Genomic DNA, 19840 nt, shown 5'->3' on the forward strand with positions numbered 1-19840 from the left:
ACCTACTAGAAGACACTTCCAAACAACATTGAGCACTACCGCATGGAAGTGCTTTTTCACAATCTCCATTTGGGGCCTCACTGTAACATTTAAGTCATTTAGCATTAGCAACCTTTGCGTGGCTCAACTCCAGCTGTCTTATAATATATTCATGTTGGTTTTGTTCCACAACCAAATCCCACTTCTACTTAAGGTTATTTTTATTTCCCTGAGTTAAATAGATCGTGACTTTGAAAATTAGTTACCAAGAGTGTTTTCCCCAAGGAGTAAAAAAACAGCACACTGGTCTTTACCAAAGCCATGTCAGAAGCTAACAGTTGAGATTAAACAAACTGGGGGTGAAAGCAAGACCAACAGAGTATGAAAACTAGAAGAAGAAGAAGAAGAAGAAGAAGAAGAAGAAGAAGAAGAAGGAGGAGGAGGAGGAGGAGGAGGAGGAGGAGGAGGAGGAGTCGTGGAAGTGCTGAATGTCTAAATAAACCAAATGATTGCAAATAGTACGTGGGGATAAAATCTTTCATTGGGGACACTGTGAAGTAGATTAGCTACAGAACTTAGAAACAACCCAATATTCATTTTCCTTTTCTCCCAAATTTATGTGAATGTTTAGAAAGTCAAAATCTACAAAAAGTAACCCTAAAAATCAACTATTAAGAATTCAAGCTGCAATCCTACAAATACTTGCCCCCATCACCATGTCCTATATTCAAGCTACACAGAAGTTGCCATTTTGTAAATAGATCAGTGAAAAGAATTTATTTGTTACATTTATGTAGCACCTTTCCTCCTGCAATGTGAGGCACCTAGGGCCATTCAACCAAGTAGATTCCTGTTCAAAATTTCTTAATGAAGCAGTCCAAGTTAATGAATAACTCCAAGCTATTTTTGACCTCAAAATAAGAAAACAGCAAGCAGAAGGCAGTGAATTGCCATTAGCATGAGGGTGATCCTTACTTTTTTGTCCAAGATGTTTAAAAATGTTTAAAAACCTCAGAAATAACCTGAAAGCATATGTTACTCGGAGTTTCATTTACCCATTGCTCATAATGCCAGAATGTAGACATTCTGGGGCACTAAGATAACACTCTTAAACTGGCACTTGTACTCAACCCTCAACATTATTAGCCTTAATGCAACTTAGGATCCCTATAGGTAGCTACTTTTATGAGGGCTAGCCCACAGGGAAGATGCCCGCGCCATGCTAAAAACACAGTTTAGTGTGACATAAAAGAGTATAAGTAAGCCTCAAGGTCACACACTCTGGAAGAGTTTAGAAGCTTTTGCTTCTACTTTCCATAACTACACTTTGTGCAAAATGAAGAACTATGGTTAACATCACATACCATTTTGTTTAACACAAATCAACTTGCATATGGAAAGTCAGGAATACTCCAATATATTCATTTACAAAATATGTACACTTCAGTCAATAACGGTGCACACCTTTAAACTGCTGCCTTTCTATGCAAAATACAAAGAAACAGAACTTTCCTAGTTGACACTTCTTGACAAATAAAAGCATATGGTCTAATGAACTGTGCCCATATTTTGTACTTGGACACCCATAGCAGAATTAGCAGTGAGAAGTGCAAAAGGGTGATAAGGAAATGTGAAAACACTAAACTTTAGCTTGTTTTCCAGTGTCCAATAGAAATGCAATGTATCAACTATATCATCTAGCACCAATAACAGCAATAATTTTGTGCAAGTCAAAAAGTCGCTCACATTCTATTATGTGAATGAACTGATCAGTTAAATGAATAATTTTTTTTTAAGACAAAAAATTCTCCATCAGTCAACATGCATATTCCAGACCTTAAGTAGGGAGAATGCAAGGTGTAGAATTTAGGGCCATGATTTTTTTGGAGAGAGGGAAGGAAGGAAAGAGGGAGAGATCCTTGCAGAGACACTGCATATAAGATACTTCAAATTCTTTAAGTAGCTGATCGCAGAAAGAGGTAAGGCATTTATTAATATCACTAATGCTCAGTAAGTATGCGTCAAATGAAGAAAGCAATCAAATTGTTCATAGGGGAGTGAGCATTTAACACTTTTTGAACACAAGCTTACTGCTTCTTGCCTGCATCTGATATGCATAAGCTGGCAGGAAATCTTTCAAGTCTATGACAGCTGTTGTGTTACAATACATCAGGCTCAAAAATATTCCGTGAATCTGATAGTCATAATACAAACTGCTTTCTGCTGACAGCCTGTTCTCCTTCACACCTATGTAAACACATATACACATTGTGGAACAAAATTTCAAAACTGTTGTTCTGGAGGAATCAATTTTGCTGTTGTGAACAACTGAATATCAAAATCAACTGTACATCTGTTTGATCCTTTAAAAAAATAATAATCAAAGTAATTAACCTGAAGAAATGAAAGAGTAATTTTTCCTGCACAAACCTAAACCAACAATATGGGCTCTCTTTTTGCCTTTTTAAAAAGTAAGTTTTAAGACATTAAGAATATTTAAAAAAGAACTTCAAAATGTGGACAAAGCCTGGTGAGAGTTCTGAAGCAGTAGGTTAAGCATTATTTCTGGTAGTTAAGGGGTAGAACTTCAGTGTTCCCTCCCTAACATTTTACACAAGCAGAACAAGTTGCTCCCAGAGCCTCCAAAACCCCCTCTAGTACACATAATTTTAAATTATTTGAATTATTTAGAGAGTTCGTCTGTGCAGACTTTGGCAAAGGAAGGGGAAATATTTGGGAAGCGTTCCCCCTGTTTTGTACTCTTGCTACAGAGCTCAAGCACCATATTGGCAACTTCCCACGCAAGCATGCCTGCATGAACATTAATTTGAACATACTGTAAATATCTGTCTTTATCTGTTGTACTCTTAACTTGATAGTACTAGGCACAACTCTAGATTGTCAGGCCTCCAAATATCCTCTAGCAAGAGCCCATGATCATCATGACTGTCCCCTCTCCCAAGGGGGAGAAGTTTCTAACAAGACAGAGCTTTGAAACAGGCAAGGAGAGAAACCCACTGCTTCTCCCCTCCTGCCACCATGATTACAGAACGCTCTTCCTTTCCCCTGCTTCTCAGGTACACACACGGAGAACATGCAACAGGCATGAAGTCGGGGTGGGTGGAGGTTACATCCCAGTTTTCCTTCACCTGAGCTGTACAACCAAACTCTTTTCTTTCTGCCCCCCTCCCCCTACAACTACAATACAGAGGAAATGAGAAATTTTAAAAGCCAGGCAACTTTTTCAAGAAGAGGAGCAAGAATCTAGCAAACCCAGTTGGAATAACTTGTTCAACATGAAGAACATTGTCATCAGGGCAAAGGAGCGTACTTACCAATATTTTGTTATCCACTTTGTCGCTCTTGACTTCTAGCTTAACTTTCTTCTTCACTGAAATTTTTATCTTCCTCCCAATCACATCCTTGACACTTTCTGAAATAGTGAAGAATATAAAATTGCTTTCACTGTTAAGAAGTAGGGTAAATATGAAATTATGCTACTATTATCCTGCCAAGCAATGCTCTTGTTTTCAAATAAACTTAAATGACTAAACTAAATGTTTCCACTGTTTTAGTAAACAGTCAAACCACACATGCCTATACATTCTCTACGGCACTTTGGAAATCTGTACTTCTTTGTCGTTGAGCATTAGGTAAATAATGCATTGTAAACAAAGAAAAGTCTAAAGAGGAAAGCATAGGTTTACTTCCTCCTCTTACCAGAGAAAGACATCTATGAACTAAAGTAATCAGATACTGAGGCACTCAAATGTTTGATCTCATTCATATTCACAGCAGGCTCTCACATTTAGGAAGTCGAATAGTGCAGGTTAGATCCAGTGCCTTGTAAATGCAAGCTGTGTCACCCCCTAGATTGCAACATCAAAACAGTTCTATGTGTTCTTATCTGAGAGCTGTAGAATGGCCTCTCCAGAATGGATCTCAGTCTAGGAGTTCAGTCTCCTAGGGCCTGTGTCAATTTTTAGTACCTTGAAAAGGTGTCTCACAAACAGGATGCATCTCCATCCCCTGAAGTACTCATGAAAGTATGCAGGTTGCAGGCAGACTACAGTACTACAGTACAGTACTGGTACTTAAAGTGTAAGTATGGAATCCTCTTAGAGGAACATTCCTGGTTTAGCACTGAAGTACAAAACCAAATGCAAGGAAAGCTGCCACGCTGATACACCCTTAAAAAAAACTATGCTGAGCTCACTTCTCATACCATTTGTCACTGGCCTCAACCAGCCTCATTCTCAATTTCACACATTTTTACCACTCTCTGCAAGAACCAGACCAGAACCAGTCATCCAGGGCTGGATTTAGGAGCATGTGACTGCCTCGAGACACCAGATTTGGGGGTGGGAAGAGGAAAGAATTTGTCACAAGCTATCTACTCAACAGCCAAAGCAAGTACTACAAACAGTTCATCTTCACTTATAAAGCTCTCACAGCATGGCTAGTGTTGTGTTAATGTTCTTTTTTCCCCATTATAGGATAATTTATAGCATCTGTGGCCATTCAAACAATGTGCAAGCAGTTGTGGTCAGATCCATGTGTACAAGTCGATCATCTTAATATTAACAGGGATAAGTAACTCATGCAAATCAAGTACTGAAGTCATGGAATAGACTACAAAGCTAGGTATATTCAAAAATTGAAGGGGCGACATCAAAAGGTCGTCATTTGGTCTGAAGCTGGCCTGCAGACAACATGGATACGACCATCGTTGTTGCACATGCTCAACGCACAATCCAAAATGAAAACGTCTTTAGAACACAAAGATGCCGCCATTTTGCACGCCCATCAGTAAACAAGATAGCAGCAGCTACAGTTCAATGTGGTTAACTAAAAATTCATCTCCTATGAAAGATTTTGCATCAATACCCATCAAAATACAGTAACATGTTGCCAAAGATACTGCAGGGTCTTCAACAAGGCCCAGAGAATACAATTAATTTAATAAATATTGCTCAATATGTTAAAATGCTCAGGGGAGTACATCCACAGTACTATTTAAGCTTTTTGGCGTAATAAGTAATAATAATTTATTATTTATTATTTATACCCCACCCATCTGTCTGGGTTTCCCCAGCCACTAAGGGTGGCTCCCAACAGAATAATAAAATACAATAGTCTATTAAACATTAAAAGCTTCCCTAAACAGGGCTGCCTTCAGATGTCTTTTAAAAGCCGGGTAGTTGTTTTTCTCTTTGACATCTGGTGGGAGGGTGTACCACAGAGCGGGCGCCACTACCGAGAAGGCTGTCTGCCTGGTTCCCTGTAACTTGGCTTCTTCCCTTCTGGCGAGGGAACCACCAGAAGGCCCTCGGCACTGACCTCAGTGTCCGGGCAGAATGATGGGGGTGGAGACATTCCTTCAGGTATACTGGACCAAGGCTTTAAAGGTCAGCACCAACACTTTCAATTGTGCTTCGAAACGTACTGGGAGCCAGTGTAGGTCTTTCAAGACCAGTGGTATGTAGTCTCGGCGGCCGCCCCCAGTCACCAGTCTAGCTGCTGCATTCTGGATTAGTTGTAGTTTCCAGGTCACCTTCAAAGGTAGCCCCACATAGAGCGCATTGCAGTAGTCCAAGCAAGAGATAACTAGAGCATGCACCACTCTGGCAAGACAGTCCGCATTAGGTTTTATACATTTAAATATATGCTATTATGTTTTCATGACTATCTTCAAACAACTTAACTAATGCACCTTGGTATCATGTCTCTTACAACACATTAACCTACAGTGCAGAACAGCAAGGTATCACTGCTGCAAGATGATCCACCCAAAGTACTAAGGCACCTGCACTAACTGAAACTGGAGGATATGTTGATCCACCCTGAAGACATAGGAATACCTTCAAGAACACACAAATGTGTATGATCAAGCTTTAATTCTGAAACCTGACAGATGTTAGGGTAAGTCATATTATATTAAACGTAACATCTGATTTATGTTTACAATAGAAGACAGCTCACCTTTGTTTTCCTGGATGAGCAATGCAGCCTAATAACTCATTATATATGAATCTATGCAAGTGTCTGCCTTTCTAGACATTATATCCATCTAGAAGTTGGCAACAAATGATTCAAATATACCTGATAGTTCAAAATATTGTTATTTTTATATCCAACTCTTCCCCACCCCTCTATCAATGGGTAAGTTTCTTTACCCCCATTATGTGCATAAAAAGAAACAAGCAGATTTCTTTTCTGGCGTCTTACAGTAACCGAACCAAGATGCTCCTGCACTATTTACCCATGCAACTATAACTCTTTTCCTATCCAAATATTCAGAATCATTACATACATGACGAATTTAACTATCTATGCACTGCCAGACATTGTGTCAAGACATTGTTGAAGTATGCATTATTTGCACAGCGAGTAATAGTGTCGTTTATTCAAAGGAGATGATAAAGCAGTTGAGAAACGTAACATATATATATAGGTAAACAGTTTGAGGGATCCATTTGTGTGTCACATTCTAGCACAGTAAACAAAATCCAGAGCAGAGCTGTACAGGTGAGGATTCTTAGTAGACTCCATTGAGTAATATGGGTCAACAAAACAAATGGGTTGCAATCTGGTACACGTTTGGCACCAAATACTGCTGCTAGGAGCTGGCTATCTGATTTCACCAGGGTAATATTAGTGGATGGTCTAAAGTTATTAATCAGGATTATGTGCAATAGCACCTTCATTTCCTTTTCGTGCTCCTCCACACAGTATAATTTTTTTCAAACCGTTTCTTTTCAAGTGCATTTGTAGAAGACTAAATAACATATGCAGGTAAACCTAAAAGGATTGCCCTCAACTTATGCCCAGCTGTTTCAAGAAGCAGCCCTCATATATGTGCTTGCATTAGCAGTAACTGAGATTAGAGGAAGAGGAGCAGTGAATGGTGGATAGTCAAGATAAAAAGATGTGCTGCATTTGGAAGGATAAGAAGACTTGCCTTTTGCTGGAAAACCACTATGCCTCAGGCTACAATCCTGGGCACACTTAATGTAGGAATAAGCTTCACTGAACTCAGCGAGACATAGTCACAAGTAATACACCAAGGATCAGTTTCAGTTCCTTCTCTGTAAAATGGAAACCCCATGAAATTTCATGGCATGTTTGAAGTGGACCAGGCAAAGGAAATATTGTTGCACACCCCATGAATCTTCCTGATATGATACACTCAATATTATAATAGGTAACTAAATCTTGTTATGAACTGTCCTGGGAACTTGGCTATAGGGCAGTCCATAAATGCCCAAAGAGACTACTTACCCCAGTAAATAATAATTTTCACAGGGATATATTTTTAATTAACAAGGGCTGAACTGCCAGCCATATTGGCTCCCAGTCCATTTCAAATCGAGACACAGGGAAGGGGCTTTTTGAAATCTCCCTATCCACAGTCTGAACAGCAACAGATGCTTTGGCAGTCCTCTCCTTATGCACCTGAGCATCTTAAGCCCATCCGCCTAGCAGCTTGGCTTGCACAGCGAAGCAAGGTCCATAAGCAAAACACTCTGGAGCGCATTTGCAGCGGAGAAGGAAAGGCTAGGAGGTTCTGCCTGCTTTTTAAGCATCACTTTTCGCACGCAACCTTGCAAGACCACCAAGCGATGGAATAATCCAAGAACCTTTTCCCACTCTTCGCGCGCCAGAGACTCGACATACGTCTGGGGAAGAGCACAGGAGGGGAGAGATCATCGCTAGGGTTGGAGGCTCCTATGGGGCCAGATGGGGAGAGCCAGCAGGGCAAGGGTGGCGAGGAAACGCTGGCGTCGAGAAACAAGCCGCCCCTCGAGAGGGTTAAAGATTGCTTTCACTTAGTTGGCTCGCAGATGCCGAAAGCTCCGCTCCGTTTGCCTAGTTAAAAGGCTGCCTAATCTTCCCCTCCGCCCCGTAAGCAAATCTCCTCCAGCAACAGCGATGCCAAAAAAAACAGGGGAGGGGGCGGGCGGGCGGCGGAAGCGAGAGCTGCTTCAGCTTACAGACGACCCCCCACCCCCCGCACCTTTCCACCCGTCTCCCAGAGAAAACAACTGCAGCTTCCCACCACGCCTCCCCATTCCCAAAGGAGCATTTAATACAGAAGACAACAGGATATGGGCGAGGAAGGCGTCGGGGGGGGGGGCGGAGGAGGAGGAGGCAGGCAGGCATAGACTTTAGCCCTCACCTTAATACCCCTGACAGGAAGCGACACCCCCCCGTCCTCCTAATCTCTCCCAGTTAAGTGCCCATTATGAACCCAGGAAGAGAAATGGGGAAGCGAGGGACATGCTTACCTAGCAACTCTTTGGGAACGTCGGAGCTCTCTTCAGTCATCGTTGCCCCCCGTCGTCTCTCCCCAGCGAGGTGTGTGCGCTTGTGCGCGCTGGTTGCCGGGGACAACTCGCGCCTGCTCGCCGCGAAAGAACTGCCCAAAACGCAATTATTTTGGGGTAGGGAAAAGAGGAGAGGGAGGGGCAACGAGCTGGCTGCGGCTGGTAGTGTCTCTCTCTCCCTCCTTTCTACCCTTAAAAAAATCGGTAGGTTTAAAAAAAAAGAGACCAAAAAGCGGAGGGTTACTTAGGAGATTATTGCTACATGACGCCTCTCCATTTCGGCTGAAGGGAGAAGGGGGCGAGAGAGATCCAAGGGCGGAATGGTCTCCCCGAGGCAGAGACCGCGGCGCTAATCCCCTCTTCGCCGCCGCGTCTGCGCTCGTCAGGCTCGCCTTTCCTCCTTCCTCCTTCCCGCTTTCCCCTCCTGCCTCACGCAGCCGCCTCCTGGCTTGAGGTGCAAGCGGAAAGCGTGGGTGGAGGAGGAGGAGGCGGAGGAGGACGTCGTAGTGGCGGTGGCGGCGGCGGCATTCCTTACTCCCGCAGAGAAAAGCCCAGCCCCGGCGAAGGGCTTCGCTTCGTACGCGCCCACACGCGCGCCCGGCGGCTCCAGCCGAGAGGCAGCCTCTTCACCTCGCGAGAGCCGCCGCCGCCGCCGTGGAGAGCGTTGCGCGCGCTCTCTCTCTCGCTAAAGCAGCAGAAAGACTTTCTTCTCTACTCAGCCGCGTTTCCTGCCAGCCCTACATTTGCAACAGATTCCATGCGCGCGGCCAGGGAGGGAGGGAGGAGGGAGGGAAGGGGGTGGAAGAAGAATTAAGGACATTTGTAGCAATCCCCTTGGTCCCTCCTCCCTCCCCTCTCCAATCACAGGATCCAGCAGCAAAGAGAGCGCCGGAGAGAGATCAGGGGGGCCATCTGCTGGTTTGAGGCGGTCTAAACCTGGGCAAAAAAAGGGATCCCTTGCCTCAGCCCCACCCACTGCTCCTGCTCCTGCTCCTGCCCCCACCCCACCATGAATCCCCAAGCAAGCGGTTGTTTTGAAAAGCTGCACATGCTTTGGAGTGAGCCGCATCGAACTAAATGGGTTTTGATTCCGAGTAGGACTGGGCTGGAATGCACACTTACCTGGCAGTGAGGCCTCCTATTGAACTTCCTCTGAGTAACATCCAAAGATTCCAGCTCCTTTGCACTCGGAATTCTCATCAGATGCTTTACAAAAATTTTTAGATCTTAAAAGTGTCTAGGCTGGGTTGTTTTTTTTTTAAAAAGTACATTACATATTTTTTTGTTGTAAGCTGCTTTTTTAGGTGGTGAAAAGGGAGAGACACCTTTTAATAAACAAATAGTGGAGAAGCTTTGCTTAGCTGTTTACTCCTTCCTACCCAGTTCTGTACTGGAGGTGTGATCTTCTGGGGAAAATAAAGGACTCTCATGAATGCTGGTGTTCCTGTTCAACACTGGAATGTATGGGACCATTGAATAAGGCCAAAGGCCGGTCTAGACCTACATTTTGTTTTGACAGTGGCCCACAAGATGCATATGGGAAGCCCAAAAAGATTACATGGCATGGCAGTGTAGAGGTTCATGTCTAAAAAGAGGTGTCACGGCCCAGTAATCAAGTAGTGCCAGCCTCAGGCACTTAATAGGCTTTGACTGTGTGGCCTTCTGCTGCAAGGGTAAAAATGGATATGGAACAAGGGGGAAATGCACCTTCTACCTCAGGCTTGTAGAACCTATAATCCTCCAGGTACCGTTAGACCAGAGAGCCCATTGTTAATACTAGCTGGAGGTTATGTGAGTTGGAACCACACCTGGAGGACCACCGGTTCCACATTCCCGTTTTACTACTACTAATAAGAATAAGAATTTTTATTACTTGTACCCTGCCCATCTGACAGGGTTGCCCCAGCCACTCTGCACAGCTTCCAACAAATATAAAAGCATAGCAAAACATCAAACATTAAAATGTTCCTGATGCAGGGTTGCCTTCAGAGGTCTTCTGAAAGTTGGATGGTTCTTTATCTCCTTGACATCTGATGGGAGGGCGTGACTACCGAGACCTCCCTCTGCCTGGTTCCCTGTAACTTTACTCAGTGAGGGAACTGCCAGAAGGCTCTCGGATCTGGACCTCAGTGTCTGGGCTGAACGATGGGGCAGGAGACTTCCAGAGATGCATTTAGTGTGGTCACTCTGTCTCTACACCATCACCACAAGTGCTGTTATCTGCTTGGTAGATAAAACCTGCTGTTACCAAAAACATGTTTAACTTCAGGAGCTTTAGCTGGGAGAGAGGCCTGCCACCGACATATTAATGGATGGTTCAAGATCCCCTGAGGGCTTGTGCCGTTTGTCTAAGAAGAAGACAGACTGGCCAGCTGGCCATGTACCTAGAGTTTCTTTTTTTAGTCCCGTGTGGTTTGAACTGGTAAGAAGAACAAATGAATTCGTTAAGTCATATTGATTGTTAATTAATGCTTTCTGCGTACCCAGTGGCACATACAGGGTGTTCTAGTGCTGCATCTCTAGGAGTCACAAAATTAAATAACAATTTTTAAATGGACAGCAACAGGGCTATGGGCTGAAATGGTAGGTGAGATACTTGTAAAATTATGGATATACTATTGTTACAAAAGAGGTTTTTTTCATGTCAAAAAGCAGTAGAGAGATCTTCATTGTCCAGAGAAATTCAGGACAGTCAACATTATCATTACTTACTTTTTTTTGCTTCTATTGCTCTCCTATCCTTTTCTGTCCTGCTTCAACAATCCCTTTATTATCTTTTGCCCAAGATAAGCTTTTCTGCAATTCCTTTGAAGCAAGAAATTCCTTTCCGTCATATAAGAATGCAATGCACAAACACTGCCTTCTACTTTGTGGCCTGACTCCAAGACGGGAGTTCCTAGCATATACGCTTCATCTTATTTTGATTGTATTAAGTGAAATTATTTTTGCATCAATTATGTTTTAATTAACTTTTCTTCTTCAATTGGTTTTGTCAGGCTTTGCTCAAAATTGCATGCCCAAACGAAAACTTGTACTATCATATAATCACCACTCATGTGAATTGGGTAACAACAATTTAAGGATTTGCTTTTAATTCAGCATCAAAGGGCTCTTGCCTTTTTTAAAAAAAAACCCTTGGCAAAGACTCTGTGCTTTTCAAGAACTGCCTGTTTGGCATCGGTTCTCCTGGTGAACCTCCTCTTTCTTGCACGGAAGCACAGTAATGGGGAGACTGCATCTGTTCAGCCTGCCATGTATTAAAGGACAGTTCTAGCCTAATACGTATTTCAAATATAATATTTGCTTTTTTCCGTGTACGTTAAGAACATATGTAGAGGACAGGCTCTGCATGTAGAAGATCCCAGGTTAAGTCCCCTCTCAGAAATCTTGGCAAACTGCTCCCAGCTGTTCTTCCATGTGTAGAAAACAACACTGAACTGGATGGGCCAATGGATTGAGGATAGGAATGGGTGTTCTCACTGTGCTTCACATTTTTCCTTTCCTGCCCTGGGGCCTCCTGGCAGGGGCAGAGGAAGGGGGGTGCGGTGTGGGTGGACCACCCCGGGTGTCTTCGCTGAGGGGGGTGACATTCGGCGTGCTGCCCACCCATGATTCCCAAGCCTACCCCGAGCCATCGGGGGAAGGGAGGGAGCTGCATCGCTTTGCCAGCGGCATTCCTCCCTTTCCCCTTCATTTTGACAGCTGGGGGAGGCTTGGGAGTCATGGGTGGGGGGGGTACCGAATGTCCACCATCAGCGGCTTGCTCTGCCCCCATGGGCAGCTCACTCCACACCAGCTGCAGGGCGCATGTGCCACTCTGTGCACCCAAGGGAGCCAGTGTGGTGTAGTGGTTAAGAGCAGTGGACTCGTAATCTGGTGAACCGGGTTCGATTCCCCGCTCCTCCACATGCAGCTGCTGGGTGACCTTGGGCTAGTTACACTTCTCTGAAGTCTCTCAGCCCCACTCACCCCACAGAGTGTTTGTTGTGGGGGAGGAAGGGAAAGGAGAATGTTAGCCGCTTTGAGACTCCTTGGGGTAGTGATAAAGTGGGATATCAAATCCAAACTCTTCTTCCCAAGTGGCTATCCTGTGCCTGGGAGGGCACCATTCCCCCCCCCCTTGGGAGCATGCCCACACTACCAGAAACACCATCACTGCCATGCAGCATATGAAATATATGGTGGCAGCATTTTTTAAAAAAAAATATGAGCTAGGGGTGAGTGTCCTGTTAACTTTTGGCATTCCTGAGTCTCTTCCACTCCCACCCCCCATTTCTGCCCAAAAAAGTTCCTATGGGAAGCTACTTTAAACAGTTAAAAAAAATTACCAGCTCTCAGAAATTTACTCTGGGGAAAACAACAAAGAATCTTGTGGCACCTTAAAGACTTCACAAAATATATTTCCACAAGCTTTTGTAGAGAGAGTCCACTTAGCCAAACACATTGTGTTCCAGAGATGCTCCTCTGGATAGACATGATTGGAAAGGGTATGGTGGTTGTAAAAAAGTGTCGTTGGGGAAATGAAATGCAGAAGTTGTATCAATGTAACAAGAAGGTGTAACAATGAAAACCATGTTATTAACTGTGGGATGGACATTCTGAGGAAATCAATGGGTTTGCCACCTGCTGTCAAATAAGGAAATTTCAACCTTATTGGGGGGGGGGGGGAGTGGAACAGGAGTGGAAAGGAGGAATGGCGTCACCACATTTTTAAGGTGAAAGTTTACCAGAGTTTATAACTGTTTAGTAACTTCAATGGGAGTCCTGCTACTATTGAAATCAATATGGACTTAAATTAGTCAATTGATTTCAGTGGGCCTGCTTTGAGTATGGCTTAGTTGCGTACCACCTGTTCACTATAAACACACAAATCTCTAATAATTTATCAAAAGTGTATTGACACTCAGTGTATGTATTTGCTAAGTAGAAATAATTTAAAAGGGGGAGGTAGGGAACATATTTCTCCCAGCACCCAGTTCATACAACGCACGATAATTTATGCTGGCAGCAAAAAGCCTTCATAAGCATCAATGACCATATGGCATTTCTGGTTCATATAAATAATGATCTGAGTATAAAGTCTTTAACAACTTATTTTTCTCTGTCTTCCTTCATGCACCCATGGCAATTTATTGTGTTTAGTCTCAGAGGTCAGGTACCAAGTCTAGTTGAACCAGTCTTCTTCTGTGGCTATGTTGTGTGAAAAGCATTGGTGGCCTTTTCTTTTTCTTTCTGTTGATATAATTAAATTCCATACTAAATTCCAATTCCAGGCCCCACTTCAGTTAAACAACAACAACAACAACCAACAGAAAACACAGGAGATTCAGTTCATAGAATATCCATTTATGCCACTTTTACGACATTGTTCCCAAATTTACCCACTTTTTCACATTTCCAGCAGGTATGGATATAATTTGCTCCACTTTCCACACATTAACAGCAGATGTTTCATTCATTCATTCATTCATTCATTCATTCATTTTTTAAATTTATACCCCATCCTTTATCACTTTCATGATCCCCGAGCAGAGAATTGTTAACAGGTGGGGGTTGCTAGACATGGAGGAATCAAACACCAACTTATAAGGATGTCATGTACATGGCAGTAAGAATTTTATGGGGTTCTCCTGTGCAAGCCTTGATTTCCTTTGGAGGTCACAGGAAGTTTATGACTTTTGTAATATTTGAATTTATTTACAGATATACAGGTTGATTCACAGCTGAATATTCCATGCCCCCCCTCAGAGTTTGTGGGTGGGGGCAGGCATCACCTTTAGATCTTTGCAGAAAGCAGCTCAGTCATCTTTGTATATCTTAGCCTCAATCTTGTCTTTCGCATCTGCAGAACTGCAGGCTTCCTTGCATGATCAACATTCCTTAAGGGGGAGGGAGGAGAGCCTAGCTTGACCATTCCAGCAAGCAAAGCAGTCCAGCAGGTTTGACCAGTTTTGAATTGGTTAACTCTCTCCTCCAAAGTTAAGACTCACGGGACTTCCAGCAGTTCCTCGAGATCTCATAACAATGTCTCAAAATAGTTCTGCCTTATGCTACTGCAAGGCGATAAAGAGAAAATAATTTCACGTTACATCACTAATATCTATTGCAAACGTTTTATTAACTTCTTACTAATGTGGACCGTTAAAATTAATCTCCAGCTTTGTTACTATAAGGACCATTACATTTTTATCTGCTTGCCACTCTCTTGCAAGAGCCCTGTGTGTTCTAATTAGAGCTAAGCAGAAAAGAATAACTGCTGATGTTTGTATTTTCAAAGGAGAGCTGCAGCCATTGTCACACTGTAACCCAATTATCGATGTGCAATACCTCCTCTGCTCCACCTTATTAACTGAAGAATGGGTGTTTTTCACTTTGCCTAGGGGCATCCTTTTCTCCCACCCTTCACACTATTTCCTTAATATCTAGTCCGAAGATGACTTCTTGCTTACTACTTTGTGAACATTAAATGGATTTGTCTGCCCCTTCCTTCTTTCCTACCAAACCTTGCAGCCTCTTTACACTCTCTCCCCTCAGTCCTTGCCCCCTCAGGGTTGCGTTCGTAGTACAAATGTTGCAGCCTGAAAACAATAATCATATATAGAACAGAAGAAGAGTGCACTCTCTTCCCCAGTCTTGAAAACAGAGATTATTTCTCAGTTAAAACTGCTATTTTTTGTGCTTGTGTTGTATGTGGTTGATAAAGCTTCAAAGAGCGTTACAACCCAAACATAGGAGCCAACTCCTCGGTGCCAAGGTCCCTTTGCCCCTCCCCAATAAAATATTTGAGGGGGGGACGGCCCCCCCAAAGTTGATGTGCATTGCCATTCAAATGGTGTGCATGTGCCTCATCATGTGATGGGGGCGGGGCTTACCCAGTATTTTATTCAACTTGGTACCCCTGATTCCAAATCTGCAATCAGTCTTGAATACAGTGGTACCTCGGTTTAAGAACAGTCCTGTTTACGAACTATTCGGTTTATGAACTCCGCAAAGCTGGAAGTAGTGTCCTGGTTTGAGAACTTTACCTCGGTCTAAGAATGGAAGCCGGATGGTAGAAGGGCACCAGCGGTGGGAGCCCTCATCGGGGAAAGTGCGCCTTGGTTTAAGAACGGTTTCGGTTTAAGAACTGATTTCTGGAACGGATTAAGTAAACCGAGGTACCGCTGTAAGTTAAAACTCAGGGCTTGTCCACATTCAAGCATTGTTTGGCTGTTAATGCTGTCCGCCCCATTTGAATTAGACAAGAGTCATCACCAATTGCATATATTTGGATCGGAGGAGGAACTTCAATCTTTTCCATTTATAGAAGTTGCCATTCCCTTTTGTGCTTGTCCTTACCTTCCAATTTGTTGATTCTGTTATCCCAATTATGTATTGACAGGGCACATACGCCCAGATAGCCATGCCCACCTTGTTTGATGAAAATCTCCCCACACAGGAGGTATACAAAAGCACACAGGCAATTGAAAAATTGTTTGCGCAGTTTTCTGCTTTTGTGCTAATATGAAGGATCAAAAGGGGGAGCTAAGCGCCTCACACACCCTTACTAGCAGCCTGGAAAAGAAATGAAAACAATGGTAAATTCTAAGCACATAATTTTCAGATTGCTGCTCAATATTTCTGGTGTAGATTTTTTTAAAAATGTGGCCTGCTTGTGCAGTTTTGTAGTTTTGTGCAAATCTGAGGGAGGGAGGGAGGGAGGGAGGGAGGGAGGGAGAGAGAGAGGGGGGGATGGAGGGAGGGAGAGAGTCCATTCAGGAGCACACTGGAAATAGGAGCACAGCCAGAAGAGAAATTAAATGGAAGCACTGAGGAAATAGTGGGGGTAGCAGAAAGTGACCATTGATCCCCCCTCCCCCCTCAAACACTAAAACAAATTATCAGAGGGCCCAAATGGCACTGTTCAGAACCTGATTTCCCCCAACTTATTGGATCATTCCCTTCCTGGGTGAACCAAAAATAACAGGGGGGAAATCAAGGCTGATGTCTTTGGGTAACGTCATGTGGACTATGCACATTAAATGTGAAGGCACCAACATAAGTCGGTGTAAGGATTAAAGATACCAGTTAATTAGGACCAGAAATCCAAACCACATAAGGGAAATAAAACAACCCATGTTATTTAACAATATTACAAGTTCAATAAATTTGTCCCAGAAGCTCTTTATCACAATACTATGCTCAGAAAGCTACTAACCACAACAGCAGATGATTGCCAAAAAAGTAGGGGAAACTTGCTCAATGGCAATCAAACATGCACCTTCAGCTATGGCCGGTCTTCCAGTTTTCCGGCAGAAGTAACACCAAAACCTTCTCTGGCTGGTCGTTGGAATATGTGATTCAGTCCCAGAAGCTACTGGACCCCAATGAAGACTCAGAAAAAGTGGTTTTCATGAAAGGCAGTAGGGACTGGTCTGTATCTCAAAGATAAATGTGTCTGTTATCAATGTGTTACAATGACTATATATGTAACACTTCCGTTAATTGTGAACTACTCACAAAACTGACTGCAACACGGTGGGGTTTCTGGCAGTAACCCCCCTGCTTTTACTGAGGTTATCCATTTAAACAGAAAGAGTTATGGTTACCCACAAGGCACATTCTGTATAAACATTAGGTCTCTGCTTTGGTATAAATATGTTTGGAATTGTAGTTTTTATTTCTGAGTTTGCCACAGTGCCGGATCGACAGATTTTGTCATTGGGACACAAGCCTGCACTACTGCCCTCCTCGGTCCCCTTTGTGGAACTCACTTGCCCTCCCTCTCAGAGAAAGGGAGGAAAAGTATCTACATTATCTACTGATCTATAAATCTGTAGACATAACTACTTTTTATGCTATTAAAAACAAGCTGCAGCAGAACCGAAACAGCAGCAAGGCTATTGCATTTTTTCTCCCTTTACTGCTGTCTTTTTTCCTGATTTACCTGCCCATTTTAATTGTATTGTTGCTGTTTTCATGTGACTAAGCTGAGTACAGTGGTACCTCGGGTTACATACACTTCAGGTTACATACGCTTCAAGTTACAGACTCTGCTAACCCAGAAATAGTGCTTCAGGTTAAGAACTTTGCTTCAGGATGAGAACAGAAATTGTGCTCCGGTGGTGCGTCAGCAGCGAGAGGCCCCATTAGCTAAAGTGGTGCTTCAGGTAAAGAACAGTTTCAGGTTAAGAACAGACCTCCGGAATGAATTAAATACTTAACCCGAGGTACCACTGTACTGGAAGGGACTCAGCTTGCCTTAGACCAGGATTTCCCAAATCATGTCTTCTTCACCATTGACTATTCTGGTCAGTAAATGAGCGGTTATTCACTGGATCAAAACTGGCTGTCGTTTGTCTGTTCTTTTATTCCTGCTAACTGCAGTCACAGCTTGCCTTTGCTTTGCAACTTTATTATTAATCTTTATCCTTCCCCCATGCATAAACCACTGCTGGCAGTAATCTTAACTGTTCCACTGACAGGAAAAATTATAGGGTGTTCAACACACAATGATAATTCTTTTTCTCTGGCACTAATTCATTTGCGCTGCCATCAGGAAAGCATCATCAAGCTTTCAATGCATTATCACTTGCTTATTGATAGGAGACATTCACTGCCTGCACATTCTTCACGGGAGGTCAAAATGAGCTTGCATTCTGTGATGTCCTGTTGAATTTTCTACCCTGGGAAATTCTGTTAGTTCCTGGTTTCAGCTATCTGGACTGCCAGCAAAATTAGCACAGAAGAAAAATGCTTTTAACAGAGTGTGAGATACAAATTTTTATAAACATATCAGCCTTTTCTCCAGATAACAGGGTCTGGCATTTGTGACACAGCTAAAATTATTTGGATTATCTTTAGGGCTGCCAAGAAAAACCTCTGCCAGGATTGATTTAAGAACATTTTGCACATTGAAGGGTACACCTTCACCTTTTCTCAGGATCTATTTTCCTTAGGAGCTGTCAACCAATCCCCCCCCCCCTTCAAAATTGTTTTAGCATTACAGGGTTGGACACATTAAAAATAAATAAATCAAAGTCTGTGTTTTTGTACTACTTACCTCACATCTTCCAGTCATAACACCAATGTCAAAAAAGTCTCAGATGGGTTTTTCTTTTGAAAAGGAGATATACCGAGAGGCACATCACCCTTCTTTGACTATTTGAAAGCTATCAACAGCCTGTTGTTATCTCAAAGTGCTTGCATAAGTGTCACTAACTACATGATTCTATGCATATATTTGAGCTGTAAAAAGTGTATTTGAGCCTCTGTTGTACTTTCAGTGTCATGCATGAATGCTGTCAATGTGGGAGAGAACCCGAGATGAAAAAATAAATGTGCACTTGAACAATTTTATATAGTTTTATATTTCGGTTAAGAGCCAATTTAAGCCTCATACATATATTTAGGACGATATGTAGCTGCGTCTTCTTCTCCCCCCCCCTTTCTCCCGAAAGAGGCCAGCACATAAAATAAAATCATAAAATAAACTATGGAAGCATTCTAAGAACATTCTCTCAATTTTAGGGTTGCAAGGGTTTTCAATTGTCAAATTCCTGAGTAAACGGGATTTTATTTTTTTAAAAAAAGAGAATTGTTATGAAAGTCAATAATAGTAATTATTTATGAGATTTGTATACCACCCTTCATCCAAAGATTACATGATGAAGGAGACAGACAAGAAGGGAACCACCACTGAAAAGGCCCAGTCAGAAAGCCTTCAGTGGCAACACCACTAAAAAGGCCCCACCTGCCGATCTCACAGGGCATGCCAGCCAGTAAATCACACAGCTCAAAGTTGGAGTTAGCTGTTTATCAACACCTTTCTGATTCCAATGGAATGGTGAGGTGAAATTGTGTGTCATAAACATATAGATGACACTGTGGCCCAGATGACAGCTCTCAATTGTTTCATATAGACATAAAGTAGCACAGGACTGAATGGACTTTTGTGGGACTCTACAGAACCCAAGCCATGGAGCTGAGTAATGATCTCCTAGCTTCTGCAGGTAGCATCAGAACGTCTATACAGTGGTACCTTGGGTTACATATGCTTCAGGTTACATACGCTTCAGGTTATAGACTCCACTAACCCAGAAATAGTACCTCGGGTTAAGGACTTTAGCTCAGGATGAGAACAGAAATCACGTGGCGGCAGCGGGAGGCCCCATTAGCTAAAGTGGTACCTCAGGTTTCAGGTTAAGAACGGACCTTCAGAATGAATTGATTTCTTAACCTGAGGTACCACTGTAATACAGAACTTCCAACTCCTACTTCCTTGAGCCATTCCAGAAAAACACCATGCTAGTGGTATCCAAAGTAGCTGAGAAACAAAAGGGTCACACAGGTTTGTCTTGTCTCTCTCCTCGTTGTAATTTCACAGAATATTGGGTACCGTATGAATGTATGAAAACATGTTTTGGATTTGTCAACCATGAATCCTGCTCAGCTAAAAATAATTAGTGGTCCTTCCATTGTGTTTCACAAAAGATTCAATAAATCCCCAAAGCAGACTTTCCTTTGATTTTTTTTATAATTCATTGATTATTTAT

General features: G+C 42.8%; 1 protein-coding gene across 2 annotated transcripts in view; it reads right to left on the minus strand.

Annotated features, from left to right (window-relative positions):
- Positions 1 to 9171, minus strand: part of CARMIL1 (capping protein regulator and myosin 1 linker 1) — a 128707-nt gene extending 119536 nt beyond the window's left edge. The window contains exons 1-2 of one of the 2 annotated variants that reach the window (XM_083746861.1): positions 8268 to 9171; positions 3315 to 3412 (exon numbers count right to left, since the gene is read on the minus strand). In XM_083746861.1, the coding sequence (XP_083602987.1) occupies positions 3315 to 3412; positions 8268 to 8307 (138 nt within the window). In that variant the 5' untranslated portion in view covers positions 8308 to 9171. The remainder of the gene's footprint in view (positions 1 to 3314; positions 3413 to 8267) is intronic. The other variant, XM_083746862.1, reaches the window with a different exon arrangement.
- Between the last annotated feature and the right edge of the window lie 10669 nt (positions 9172 to 19840).

The sequence above is a fragment of the Podarcis gaigeae genome, assembly GCF_964106915.1.
Source record: "Podarcis gaigeae genome assembly, chromosome: 7".
Classification (NCBI taxonomy): Eukaryota; Metazoa; Chordata; class Lepidosauria; order Squamata; family Lacertidae; genus Podarcis; species Podarcis gaigeae.